The sequence below is a fragment of the Lepisosteus platostomus genome, chromosome 4 (assembly GCF_059453375.1).
Source record: "Lepisosteus platostomus isolate fLepPlt1 chromosome 4, fLepPlt1.hap1, whole genome shotgun sequence".
NCBI lineage: Eukaryota > Metazoa > Chordata > Actinopteri > Semionotiformes > Lepisosteidae > Lepisosteus > Lepisosteus platostomus.
This window is the reverse complement of record NC_142614.1, coordinates 42,706,663-42,720,750: the sequence shown is the minus strand read 5'-3', so window position 1 is coordinate 42,720,750 and position 14,088 is coordinate 42,706,663. Positions and strand designations below refer to the sequence as shown.

Here is a 14,088-nt window from a genome sequence, read left to right as displayed (position 1 = left end):
CAAGAAGCAGCAAACCTGAGTAATGTGACAATTTAGACAGTCTTCAGGATTTGCAGGGAGTGGCTAGCGAATAAAACACCAACACAGTTATGGACACAAAACTATTGAACCAAATTGACAGATGGCATATTTTATGTCTTATGAAAACATACTGAATGATCCTGTTTCCCCACAGTCATCTCTGAAAATCTAGAGGAACGGATGCTGTGACTTGTTCTGTCTGAAATGAATTGGGGTATTTAATTGGCTTTGGTAGAGCAGTTTAAAATAACTATTAGCCTCCCTCAAAATGTGTGTATTATAACATTGATTTCTCTTAATATATACATATGAATCGATGTCCTACTTTCTCTGACAACATGCAAACAGTACAGTAATTGTGAAGTATTGGTTTTCCAGTATATTTCAGATTAAAATTCTAATCAGCTGTTAACTGAAAAGCTTGAACTCCACTTTCCTTTTGGAATTTTAGTTGGTCTTATTATTTCTGTGGAATAATTAACATTCTCTATTTCTTACCATTTACTTGAAGTCATAACTTAAAAGTACCAAAATAAATGAAGAAGGCAAATAATGGAATCTTTATATATTATTAATATGTTTAACAATTATGTTCTCCTTTTTATATCTGATATTCATTAGATCTGTGTGGGAGTTAATCACTTGTGTTTGTCTTTTAGTGCCATAATGCCATAGACGAAGATTCTGAAGGGGACAATGACTCAGAAGAATTTTATTATGGTGGTCAGGTGAGCGGGCTGAAGATCAACTCACATCTAACCTCACTCTTATGACTGTGTCTTTGTAATAGTGTGTAGTTGCTGCGCACACATCAAGCTTATTAAAATGAAGAGTTTATATTTTTGGCTTATAATCTTTAATTGTTTAATAGCGTTCACGCTTTGTAGTTAAACCTATAGTGGTCAGATGATTTATTTGATAAAGTATCCAAAATAAATAAATACTTAGTTGACTCAAATTTTAGCATCCATATTAATAGAGGACAAAAACTTGGAAACGCCTGGGTAAATGATTGTCACCAAGTATTAAAAGCAAGAGCTTTCACAAAGTTATGGCTTACTTGATAATTATGAAGCAATTAACATTCCAGCATGCTTAGGGTGTAAAATGCTGTATTAAAGGACACGTCTAGCTGCCTGCTGTATAATTATGGCTAGCATGGCTGCAAGTGGTGTGATTGCTACTGTATGGCACATTTAGCAGGAATTCCAATCTACAAGACCACTCAACTTGCGGATGTTTCATGAACGGTGGTTTCTAAGGTAATGTCATTATCATTTCTTGTGATGTCATCTCTCTTAGAGATACATAATAATTATTCTGGATAATTATTATTAATATCAATAATTATTATTAATTATTATGGAACTCCAAGAAAAAATTATGATCAGCAAAGGGCAGCAGTGGGTATACTGCAGTGCATACTCCAGGATCATGATATCCATTTATTAATTAGATGTGCAAGGCAAAACAGGCAAGCAACCACAATGGAATCGACTGCAAATTTCAGCCTAGGGTGCAAGCAGCCAGTTTTTCAAAAACAGTCAGTCAAGAACCCCACAGAGAATGCCACATGGATACTCTTATGATCAGAGGCAAGCGGCCAGGACAGTCCCAAAAATGAATCAGACTGAAGACAGCAGTGAGGCAGATCTTCTTCCTTTGTTCTCAGTGTGCACAATGGGAGTTTTATAAACCACAGGAATCTCAAAGAGTAGGAGCAAGCATCTGTTATTAAAGACACGTTTAGATGGGGGTGGCTGGCTAAGTATTCCCTACCTCTAACTTTCCAACCCTTAATTGATTAATGAATTGCAAATGCAGTAATTGATTATTATTTAGAGAAGTGTGTTTGCATCTCCCTTGAATCTTCCTGCCTTTTTCCCCCCTTGGAGAAGTGAAAAAAAGGGGTAGTTTTAGTGTGAACAGTAAAAATTAAATCGGTCTCCAATACCATACTGTAACCAGAAAAGTTCCTGTTTCAGCCTTAAAAAGAGAATATTAGCAAATGATTGCTTTTTCTTACACAAAAGCTTTAACTGGCATGTCATAATAGCTCATAGCATTGAAAATATTTTTAATTTTAATATACATTCAATTTCTATCTACATTCTGCATATAGCTACTTTGTACTGTGCACTTAAAATGTAACATGTATGAATGTAAAAAAAGACTTTTCTATAGAGTTTATATAAGTAATGCAATAATCATGAGACAGCTAAAAAAACAAAGTCTGGTTTGGTAAATGTTTGGTGTTTGTTAGTTTGCCATATGTTATTCACACTTCACTGATCACACTTCACTAAATCATTAATGAAATACCTCAGCCCTGGAAGAACTTTTTCAAACAGCACAATTGTTCGTTTAGGATATTGTGATCAAAAGAAGTGGTAATGTCACACCCTGAAATAGAGTTAAATAAAGTAATAATATAAATTAAAAAATAAAGTTATATCTTGGGTGGTGTTGGGTCAACATCACAGAGCTGTATGTCAGTGGAAATGTGAAAAAAGATTTGGTGACACAAGTTATGAGTTATACCATATCTGACCAACATGTTTCCAGTATTTGCTTTTAAATATTGTTCTCTTTTGTACACGTATTGTATTAGTATTTAAACTGGATATACACTTAAAATAAAATAATGAGTATACTATATTGATATTTATATAAATTTTATATATCACAGTATGTTAAGTCTTAAAATAATAATAATAATAATAGTAATTGCTTACACTTATATAGCGCTTTTCTGGACACTCCACTCAAAGCGGTTTATAGGTAATGAGGACTCCCCTTCACCTCCACCAATGTGCAGCATCCACCTGGATGATGCGACAGCAGCCATAGTGCGCCAGAACGCTCACCACACATCAGCTATTAGTGGGGAGGAGAGCAGAGTTATGAAGCCAATTCATAGATGGGGATTATTAGGAAGGCATGATTGGTAAGGGCCAATGGGAAATTTGGCCAGGATGTCGGGGTTACACCCCTACTCTTTTCGAGAAACACCCTGGGATTTTTAATGACTACAGGGAGTCAGGACCTCGGTTTTAGGTCTCTTCCGAAGGACGGCTCTGTTTACAGAATAATGTCCCCGTCATTATACTGGGGCACAAGGTCCCACATGGACCGCAGGTTGAATGCCCCCTGCTGGCCCCACTAACACCTCTTCCAGCAGCAACTGTCTCCCATCCAGGTACTATCCAGGCTCACACATGCTTAGCTTCAGTGGGTTGCCAGTTGTGAATTGCAGAGTGATATGGCTGCTAAAATACTGAGGGTGGAGATGAATGTTTAGCATTGGAATACCAGTATTCTCTGTGTGTTTGCATTAGTAGTAAAATTATATCTGTTTGCTATATCTTAATGTAACCACATTCTAAAATACAATTAGATATTACTGTATTTAAGTAATAAAATAAATAAAAGTAATAAAAAGTAATAAAAATAAAATAAAATTTCTGAAAGTCACAAATAGCCATCTTTTAAACAACATTGGTTTGAAAGAAAACAAAACCACAGGAGCATCTATAAAAATATGTCCAGTCCACACACATAGAGCCTCTATAGAACCTCCTGATGTTCTAATTTGGTGACAAAGAAGAAGTAAAACAGCCTATAGCAGCGGACTAACTAGTTTACAAAGGTCCAGAGGCTTCATTCTAACATAACTGTATCTAAACTGATCATTTAAAACAGAACAAACACATTACGATGTTTTCTCACCATAAGCATTTACAGTGTTCATTCAGATGCAAGTAAATCTTGGGCTAGTTTTTGGGCTCAGATGGGGGGAACCTCTCATACGTGAAAGACATTTACACAAAGAAGTCTGAAATTTCATGCTCCATGTGACTTTGAAGATTGAGATGTCATTTTTTACACAAAATACATTAACAAGACTCATTCTCAGACATATTCTTTCTTAGATAAAGTATGGTACTGTATGGTTTTAAAGCCTCTACAGCATGTGTATAATTTATTTTAATAATCAAAATCTAAAATAAAAGTGTATTTTCCCTAATTACCCTTTACTTATATTAGCATTAAGACAAATATAGATTATATCAATGTATATGTAAACCTGAAAGAAACATCATGGTACAGATAACAAAGCTGTTTTTATACATCTGACTGACTCATATTTTTTTGTAAAACAGCCCTACATTTGTTTTTAATATTAATTTAATATTTAACTGGGATGTATAAAATTATTAAATATGTCAATATAGTATACAAAGTTAATTTTATTACAGGAGAAAATTATCTCCATTAGGCTGGGCATTGGCTGGGATTCAAACCCAGGCGTTTCATGTGACTTACAGAATTCTTAAACTGAACCACCAATGCCTCATGCTGACAGGGTTACAGTACAGTAAATCATTCTCTGAGTCATAAAAAACTAAAGATTATCTTTTAACATATTGCTTTTAAATAAAACATGTTTCTAAAGCTAAATAAATAAATCAAATTCACAATCAAAAGTGTTTTCTAATGACTGTTTATACACAAATACAAATAATTCTATATACTAGATTTAATGAAAAGGAAACAAAAGGGTCAGTTAGTGTTACTGTACAATATGACTAGCTCAGGAAAGCATTAATGGATTTATACACATTTTTATTATTAAATAAATAAAAATTTGGTGGTTTTACAAAGTAGTGCAGTCCTGTGTCAGATAATTTGAAAAAATAAAAAGATGTTGGACGTTACCATGCGGTGTAATGTGGCAAGTTCTTTGTGGTATGGCACATTATGCCTAGAGCATTCTGAAAAGCTGCATCTGTAAAAGTACAGGTTGGTATAGTTCTGAATATTTTTCACAGTACCTCCTACAGATCAATACCAACATTGCTGTTGTACCTGTTCTATTGTTATAGAAGCTGTTTTCCTTCCCTGTTCCTTAATTTATAGGAATCTTCTGTTCCTATCAGTACAGCTTAAATTTATGTATAAAAAAAATATTAATATGAGGTAAGAAATATTAGAATGTGCAAATTGTTGGGCTTGAGAATTTGAATGCATTGTATTATGCATTACTAGCACAATGCTAGCCTCGGGCTTTTATCTGTTTTTTAAGACCCAGGAGTTATGTTGTAATTCTGTGTGTAAAGAAATGTTTCCTGTGTTCTGCTCTAGACCTGTTTAAACTTGTCTTCCATTGGTTCTCCCTGGGCCTAGTGTTTATATTGAATTTTGACAAGTAACTGCAGGTCACCTACTGTAGGATGTTCAGGAGTTTATGTATTTCAGCCAAATCAGCCTTACCTGATTTTGTCCTGCACTTACGAGATGTCATTCTTTTAACCGACCCTCAAATAACACATGCCGTTTATTATATTATTACAAGTAGCAGAGTTGACCTTTACTATACGTTTTCAATCATAATAGTGGCTATTTTAAGTGAGATGATCAAAGCTAAAAACAGTATTTTATGTATGTCTTGGTTTATAATCCAAACATTACTTTCCTTGATTTATTTTACTTTTTATAACCTAACATTCTATTTGCCTTCCTATTGCTTTTTTACATTTTGGAGATTTTATATTTGGTACAAGTCAAAGGTCAGAAAGTTCAAGCAGATTGCATCCTGATTTTAATTTTAATTATCTATCTACCATATTTTCTTTACTACTCTAAAATTTATGTTGCTTTAAAATCTTAAAATGTAAGATGATTACAATTGGTAAGTCATGGCCTAACATTTATGTAAATTGGGTACAAATTGCATCCAAGTATGACTCGTGGGCTGCACCACCAGTAAACTGATATTAGTTACTTTTTTTGAAAGTGTAAGAAAATTGTATTATAAGCAATGTTCCTTCTAATTTGTAATGGCCTGTGTGTGCACAAATTTCAAGTTGTGCAAATTTTTTTCCCAGTAACAAAAACGTGTGCGCGCTAAATTGAGGACAGCGATTCAACAAGCCCAGTCATAGAGACTGAGTGTCGAGCGAGCATGAGCAGTGAGGTACGAGACTACGAGAGCATACAGTAGATATCGATTATCAAGTAGCAATAATAATGCACACAGCCAAGTTGGGCCTTTCGCAGCCAGTCTCATGGGGTCAATTTATCAGTTTTCAGTTGACGACCGTGTTTGTTTTATTATTATCATTAAAAAAAAAAGATTGTGTACAGTTCAATTTCCTACGCCCACTGATTTCATAACCTGTGTGCACGCACACATGCACACAGCTTAGAGGGAACATTGATTATAAGTACTCCTGTTATTCTCTGCTTTGGCTTTGTATTAAATAAAGATGTTCAAGTTGGGGAGCCATGTCAGTGTGCATTAGCTGCATAGGAACAAGTCAAGCTTACTTCTATGCTGAAAATAGAAGAAATGCTTTTACTTGCTCATTAAATAAAGAACTTTCATAGATTTGAGATTGATTTTGCCTTCCTCGAAACTGAGGGTATTTCCTGTTATATTGATGTTTACTTCTTAATATTGATTATGGGAAATTCATAAAGCTGAGAATAGAGTACTTTTTTAAAGTGAGAATTCAGTGCTGGGAATTTGGACTAAATGAACAAAAAACATAGCATTATTCCCTGTGTACCTTCTTAAGACAGTCCAATACGTTTGGAGCTTGTGCCTGCTTGTTCAGGTCTGGGCTATGTAATAATTTTTTGAAGTGGAGTAACATACTGTAAACAGGGCCCTTTTCAAAATGCCAGGAGTGGAAAGTTGAAAGAAGGCTTTTGCCAGCATACAACACTTAGGCCCTTACTAATGAATAAATGCGTGCACTGCAACTGCTACATGACAATAACCATAATCATACTATGAAGCAAAAATCTCAGTTAAATATAGGTTAAACTATGCTATGCAGAATCACCCCAAAGCTACAGTACTGGAATGAAAATGCTTTTTTGAGGAACTAGAATAAAAAAATCAAATAAAATTGTCAATATACTGTATGCTCTATGATGATTTATTTTTTAAAATAACTGCTTTGTGAAGATTTTATTTCTCTCTCAAGTTCTATGAGTGCTCTAAACAGATAAATGTGAAAGCAAGTGCTGTTACTTTTTGGAAGAATCCCAAGTATTTGAATATGGTTTTGTCCTATGCCATCTTTCCCCCATTGGCATTTAGTTAGATATGATACAGAATCCTAAGCCTTTGCTACAGTTTGTCAGAATAGCAAAAGGTAAGAGTCCAAGTTTGATGTTACCCACATGGGCTTGCTATCTAAACAGATTGTAAAAAAGTCTGTATATGTGAACCCCCCCACTGACATCACATATCCATCTCTTATGCTATGTAAAGACTCTGCAGAGTTACTGACTTTACTATCTTCTCATCCTGTTTTTGACTTCAGCAATTCTTATAGCAATATGTGGCAAGTGACTGCTGATTTAATAAATTTAAATCAATTGTGATGGACTGCTTTCAGTTTGTAACAGTAACTTAGGTTTTTCCACTGGTATCTACTCATTTCTTATATTTCTCCTGAGACTCTTAAATTTAATAGCTTGGACTATGTTTTATCAGTACTTAATTGCAAAAATAATCCTTTTTAACTTCACCTTAATTCCATGCACAAGACATTTAAAAAACATCTAAGCATGTGAAGTGGTACTGTAGGTAATGTGTATCTATATGAATATACAGTAGATGATTATATATACAGTTTGTAACTATATAATTTACATAATATATATTATTAATTCTGTAAATCAGATCTAGGTAATTTAATTTAGGCAAATTGCGTTGTGGTTTTTGAACATCACATTTCAATTTTATATAAAGATGCAACATTAGCTTTATTTTTCCTAAATTAAAGTTGATTATCAAAGTGCAGCAAATTTATTATGTCATTGTTTTGGTCAGTGATCTGTCAAAGTGATCTTTTTTACGGTGCATATATTTGGAGCAAACAGACCAATCACCTGAATTTTCTGTAATGGAGACATATTTTGAATAGCAGGTGCAATACATTGCAAAAATAAAATGTGCAAAAGTTTACCTATGGAAACTTGCAATATTAAGGTATACAGAAAGCACATTAATAATTGTCTTGCTGAATGCAATTAAGACTTTTGGCATCATGGTGAATTACCCTAAATAATCCAGAATCTGAAAAAGCCCAACAGAGAACTTATTATACAGCTATTTTTTTTAGAATTCTTGCTGATTAGAGTTTTCTGTGACTCATTTTTCACTGTCTTTCATCATGAAAAATGTCAGTTTTCCCATACGTAGCAGGAGAGGAAAAACAATGATTACTGCAGTATGAACAAAGGTCTAAGATGCGTATCTGTGTGTTTGTTGCACAGTATGTGCAGTACACAGGGTGCTTAATAAAGTAAATGAAAAACAATGGTATAATGAAAACTAAATACTGTACTCCATGATCCTCTTTGTATGTGTAGTAGATTTAATTGATACATTCTGCAGCTTATCTATAAATTATTCATTATATTATTAACTATTCATTTCTTTGAACAGGCCAGCTCCAAAATATTTCCCAAAGCCAAAAGGGAACAGCACTTCCATGTATTTGGATTAATCAATATAATTGACAGAAAACAGCTGTCCAAAAAAACAGAAGGATTGGGGTGCTTTGGATTTAGAAGACTGTGTGTGTGTTTCTAAATGTGAAAATTACCTGATGGCTTGAAGGAATGTTTTAAAGACTTCAACCTTTATGTAGTGCTTGCAATAACATATAGATGTGAAGTTGTACTCTGAATCCAATGTATGTCTAAAATACAATAGATTAAATACATCTATACTCACAGAAAATTGTATGATCCAAAAAGCATGGAATGTTGTAAAATGAATGTGTAAGAACCTAGTTAGAGTATTCAGTTCTGCTGTAACACATTTCCACAGTGCAAATTGTATAGAACAGAATTTATTAATAATTGTATTTTTTTTTTTACAATGCAGGCATGAATTAGAGTATAAACAATAATACAGAATCTAGTCACAGTAAACTGGACCATGTTTCTGCCTGAGATTGTCAGTCTTTATTCAGCTTGTATACATATCTCCCATGTTATCATGGACTGTGATATACCACATATATTTATTTTGTTTTGTGCAGTAATTGATTTATTGATTCAAATAACGAGTGGCAAGGATGTGAAGCATTCTTGTGGTGGTAGTGGTACTGAAGAAAAAGATAGTTATTACTGTGGAACAAAAATGTGATGTGAAAAAGTGGTGTGAGAGGAGCGAGAGAATATGGTGTCATTTGCACAGCTGAATTTGCCGAGTCCATGCTGCGGACTATTCTTGCCAACAGTGACAAAATGAAGGAATACTGTGCTTGTGCAGTGCAGTTGATAAAATTTAATGGATTTTATAAAATAGCATTTTAAATAACAACAATGTACCAAATTGTTAATCATGATAGTCTTATCATCTTCCCTTTAACCTCCTAATTCCCGCTGTATCAGTGCTTATTATGATGTGAGCTTTCTGGAACATAAGTTTCTTCAGCAATGCAGCTATAGTGTTACCACGGAACTGACAGTGTGTGACATCATCGTGAAAGTGGAGGGACTAAAATTTCAAAGGGCTGGATATGTGGCAAGAAAAACAGATCATTGATAGTTCAAGACAATGCCAAACCAGAACAAAAATGACCAGTAAGATCTGTAGTAAGATGGCAAGATGTAATCCGTACATTAAGAGTCTTGTCCAGCAGTGCATCAATAAAGGCTGTGATGGTGGTTTCTGTATTGTGTATAGATGGATATAGGTGGTAAATAAATGTTGCACTTTGAATAACTGTAATATCTGCACTGATGTTGTAGCTCTATACAATCTTTTGTAATTTTTACAAATGAGGCTAAGAATGCTTCAAACTTATCTGTTCTCTGTGCTGTATATAACCTAAAAACTATTCATGCTCTGTTTAAGCTTACTAAAACACTGTTATTGTTTTAATCCTCTGCTAGGACAGGAAGTGCAGTTTTAAGATTTTTAAACAATTAGCCAATTTCAATTACACATGTTGCGTTTTTTTTGTGTGTGGAGGGTTTGTAACTTTAAGGTAGAAACGTCATCAGTCATCTCATCTCCCGTCTCTTTTCCAGGTTAACTATGATGGAGAACTCCACAAGCATCCACAGCTTGAGGCTGATTTAGCAGCAGTGAGAGAAATATATGGACCTCATGCAGTATCTCTCAGGTACAAAAAAAGTAAAAGTTTTCTCTTCTCTCTAAAACTTCTTCTAAGAGAATATTTTTTTCTAAAAGCAATTGATTGTAAATGTTACTGATGTTTAAGACCTATTCAATAAATAGTGTTATTTGAATAAAATAATTTTATGTTGCTATTTATTTTTTCAAAGTAATTTCAAAGATATTTTTAAAGTATTTTAAGAATATTTAAGTATATAAGAATATTTTAAAGAATAAAGAAGAAGCAATAATTGCAAATGTGATTGGTTTGGATTTTATGTGCAGTTAGAGCTTCATCATTGCACCATAATAAACATACTTTTGCTCATTATTTCTACAACAAAATAGAGTGACATGGTTTGTCCCTAAAATATAGCTTTTTTATTGCATCAGTTTCTCATACTGTATATACTAATATAGACCTATAAGTCCCATAAATCTTAATAATTGAAGGAAGACAGTACTAATTTTTATTAGTGATAAATGCCTTTTGAATCATTCAGTTGGCAGTGTTGTAAAAATAAGAATGTAATAGACTCTGACAAACAGCTATGGTTGGTAAAGTTTTTCAAACAGTAAATGTAAAGTGTAGACTGATCTCAATAGCCCAGGAGGTGCAAGTTTGAGACTTGCTTCATGTTACTAGCTAATGGTGAGTGTGATTCCCCAAGCAGTGGCACACAATTGGAAGAGCATCACCAGGGGTAGAGCTGAGAGTAGCTGGACATAAAGGATTTGCTGGATGAGTAACAAGGAACATGTCATCTGTCTTCATTCTCCAGCTGCGGGACAGCATGGGGATTAATGGTGTGAGCTAAAGAAATAAACAATCGATGTGTATAAAATGAAACCTGCTAAAAGATTATTAGAACATATCCTTGCATGTAAAGTACAGTACATGTATAATTTATTCACATTAAATAACATTAATGTATATATCAAATAAGCACATAAACATTTCACAGTGCTTCATGAACTGTTTGAAATGAACATTTCTGAGGTTAAAGAAGTGTGTTCCATGCATTGTTTTAAGCTTTAATGCACTTTTGGAAAATAAATTACTCTTTAATGACAAGTGCTATTTAATAAAACATGATATGCATGATTAAGTTTTGTGCCAAGGTAATGTTACAATACTCAAAATTGTGAGAGGCATTAAAATGCAAAAAATGTGTTTGGTTCCAATCCACCTCTCAGAGTATTATAGATGCATTCATATTTTACAATGAAATGTAACAATCAGGTCAAACTTAATTAGTACCACTAGAAAATATCATTTTAATTATGTCCTATTCACTTATTTTGCAGGGACTGAATTGTAAGAAATAGAATAAAACACAACACACCAGCCTGGGGATTTGCTTGAATTGTTTAGATTCATGCTGCACTTACTGAATAATGAACTCTGTGAATGGAAATGATTGTGGAAATAATTTTTTTAAATCATGGTAACTTGCAGGCTCACTATGCTACTCCCCAGTTGGGTATTGTGCTGTGCCAAAAGACCGAGTTTTCCACCACAGCACAATTCTACACTTCTGTAATATGCTTGTTGCACTGAGCCTTGTCACGTATACAGTATAGACTAGTGGGAAATCATACAGACTGTGTAATTGTATGGACCCAATGACAGGGCCAACAGAATGGAAATGTTTATAAAAATGAGTTGGTTTTATAGCATGTGACATTTAAAAATAACTACTAAAACTATTTAAAATTGATGCATTGGTGTTCCCAGTAACTTGAAAGATTAAATAATGAGATTGACAGGAAGTTGTGAAGAATTCACCTTGTATGACCTAATCTAGTACAGTGTGTTAAGAAAGATGATTAGGAATGAATGTACAAAAATAGATGACAGTTCTGCTGCAGACTACTGCCCATGCATAACATGAATGTCTGATTGCTCACTACTGCATATACTGTACCGTATATATATATTTGTATTTGGGAAAACAGTATCCCTTCCTGACCTGTCTGTTAAGATAGGATTGTCTATGTTAGGATTACTTTCACTGTTTCCTCATGCAAACAACTTATAGAAAAGAATTTAGTTTAAAGTGCTATCTTTTGTGGCCTTTGAACAATGTTTACCTCCTTTCAGGTATTTTTCAGATATATTCCACTCTTGTCACCCATATTAAGGAGATGTATTATCTCCTTTACCCTTTTCTTAAACTTTATAGTCACATGTCACATTTCATAAACAAGGCATTTTAGGGACAACCTTTTTGTGTGTCAGGTCATATACTTGTATGAACATAACAGCAGTTACAAATAAGAGGTGGCTGGTTGGTAATCTTGCTCATTTCGTAATTAGTAACTAATTCAATAAAGGATCTCTTCCTGCCATTTCTTGAAAGACGTTAGCATATCAGATTCAACAATATGGCTGGGTGGTTTGTTCCATACTCCTACAACTCTCTGGAGTAAATATGTGTCTCCTGTTTTAAGTTTTGTTCAGAATGAAAGTCTGTTGCATTCTGCCGTGTTGTCTTACACACCCAGATATCAAACTGAATGTCTCATTATAGGTCTGTTGCTGAAAAAAACAATAAAACTATTAATAAGTGATAAGTGAATATAAAAAAAACAGTTTACTCTAGATTGTGTTTACTCTTTGTTACAAGTCTCAGGCAGAGGTGGAAGTAACAGGTAGCATTACTGTTAATTAATTAAAAACTGTTAAATTAGGGAAAATAAAGATGCAGAATAGAGTTAGCTGTGGCTTCTGGTCTTCCTCATTTAATTTTGAGGTAAAACACATGGTTACATTTGACTGTATACCTGCGGCAACATTCTAACCAGCTGTCAAACTCCAGTACTACAGTTTGCTGTTTTTAATGGAAGTACAGAATATTGAGTTTTTAACCATGGCTGTGTGTCCCTTAAACAACATATTAAAGAAAATAAATAAGGAAGACCAAAAGCTGCAGATAACTGTATCCTTTGTCTTTATATCATATTGATTGTCCCGTAATATAGACATGGCAGAAAAAAGCAATGAAATTATTAGTTGACAAAAGAATGTAAAAAACTGCTTGCTCTTGCTAGCTGGGAAAGGTACTGAGTTTCAGCATAGCTCTCTGCTCTGACTGCTGTGAATAATGATGTAGAATGTGATAACCTGCTTTTTTATTTCTGTGCCCAGACAGCCAACAGCATTTTCTCTCGTACTACATTGCTGTGATGGATGAACAGGCTTCCAGCCTTTCTCTTTGGTTGTCTTGCCATGTGTATGTGCTGATTTATGGGTTGCAGAACACAGAACCTGCCGTAACACCACTAGTCTCCCAGCTTTGTGCAGAAAGTCCACTGAGGTCATCTTTGCCACTATGATTACCATCATGCTAGTTACTAAACAGATGGAACTAAAATGTTGTTTAGCCTCTAAGCTTTCAGTTAAACCTTTTATCTTAATCCGTCATCTTCCAGCAGGGAATTTGTCTGTAAAATGTAATGAGCCAAATTAACACCAGAAAGCAATCTGCTAAGCTTTAGGACCTTGGTCATTTTTAATATCTCACTGAGCCAGTGCATGCCTCCAGTTGTAAAAAAAAAAGTGATATAATGTACTTTTCATCTCATCAAACTCACTGTGGTGATGCATCTGCACCCATGGTGTAGTTTAATGTCCTGATTTAATGAAAAGATTTAATACCTTGATATTGACATCAGGGCAGGCGTTCTGCTCAATCTTGGGTAATCAAAGTACAACATTATTTCTCTCTGAAACAAAGGACATCAAACTTTATTTCAGATCAACCATATTTTTATGTTGCAAACAATTATTTTGCATATTTTATTTGAATAACATTAGAACAATTACAAATGAGAAATTTTTAGGTAGAGCACCATGCAATTCTGAGGTCTTGTTATGGGAATATGATTTTGCAATATAAATAATCTGTTTT

The 14,088-nt window shown here is 34.1% G+C and overlaps 1 protein-coding gene across 1 annotated transcript in view; it reads left to right on the top strand.

Moving 5' to 3' along the window:
- Window positions 1-14,088, top strand: part of parp8 (poly (ADP-ribose) polymerase family, member 8) — a 102,853-nt gene that overhangs the window by 53,823 nt on the left and 34,942 nt on the right. Inside the window, exons 6-7 of the mRNA XM_088629524.1 lie at window positions 681-749; window positions 10,087-10,181. Of these exons, the coding sequence (XP_088485650.1) occupies window positions 681-749; window positions 10,087-10,181 (164 nt within the window). The remainder of the gene's footprint in view (window positions 1-680; window positions 750-10,086; window positions 10,182-14,088) is intronic.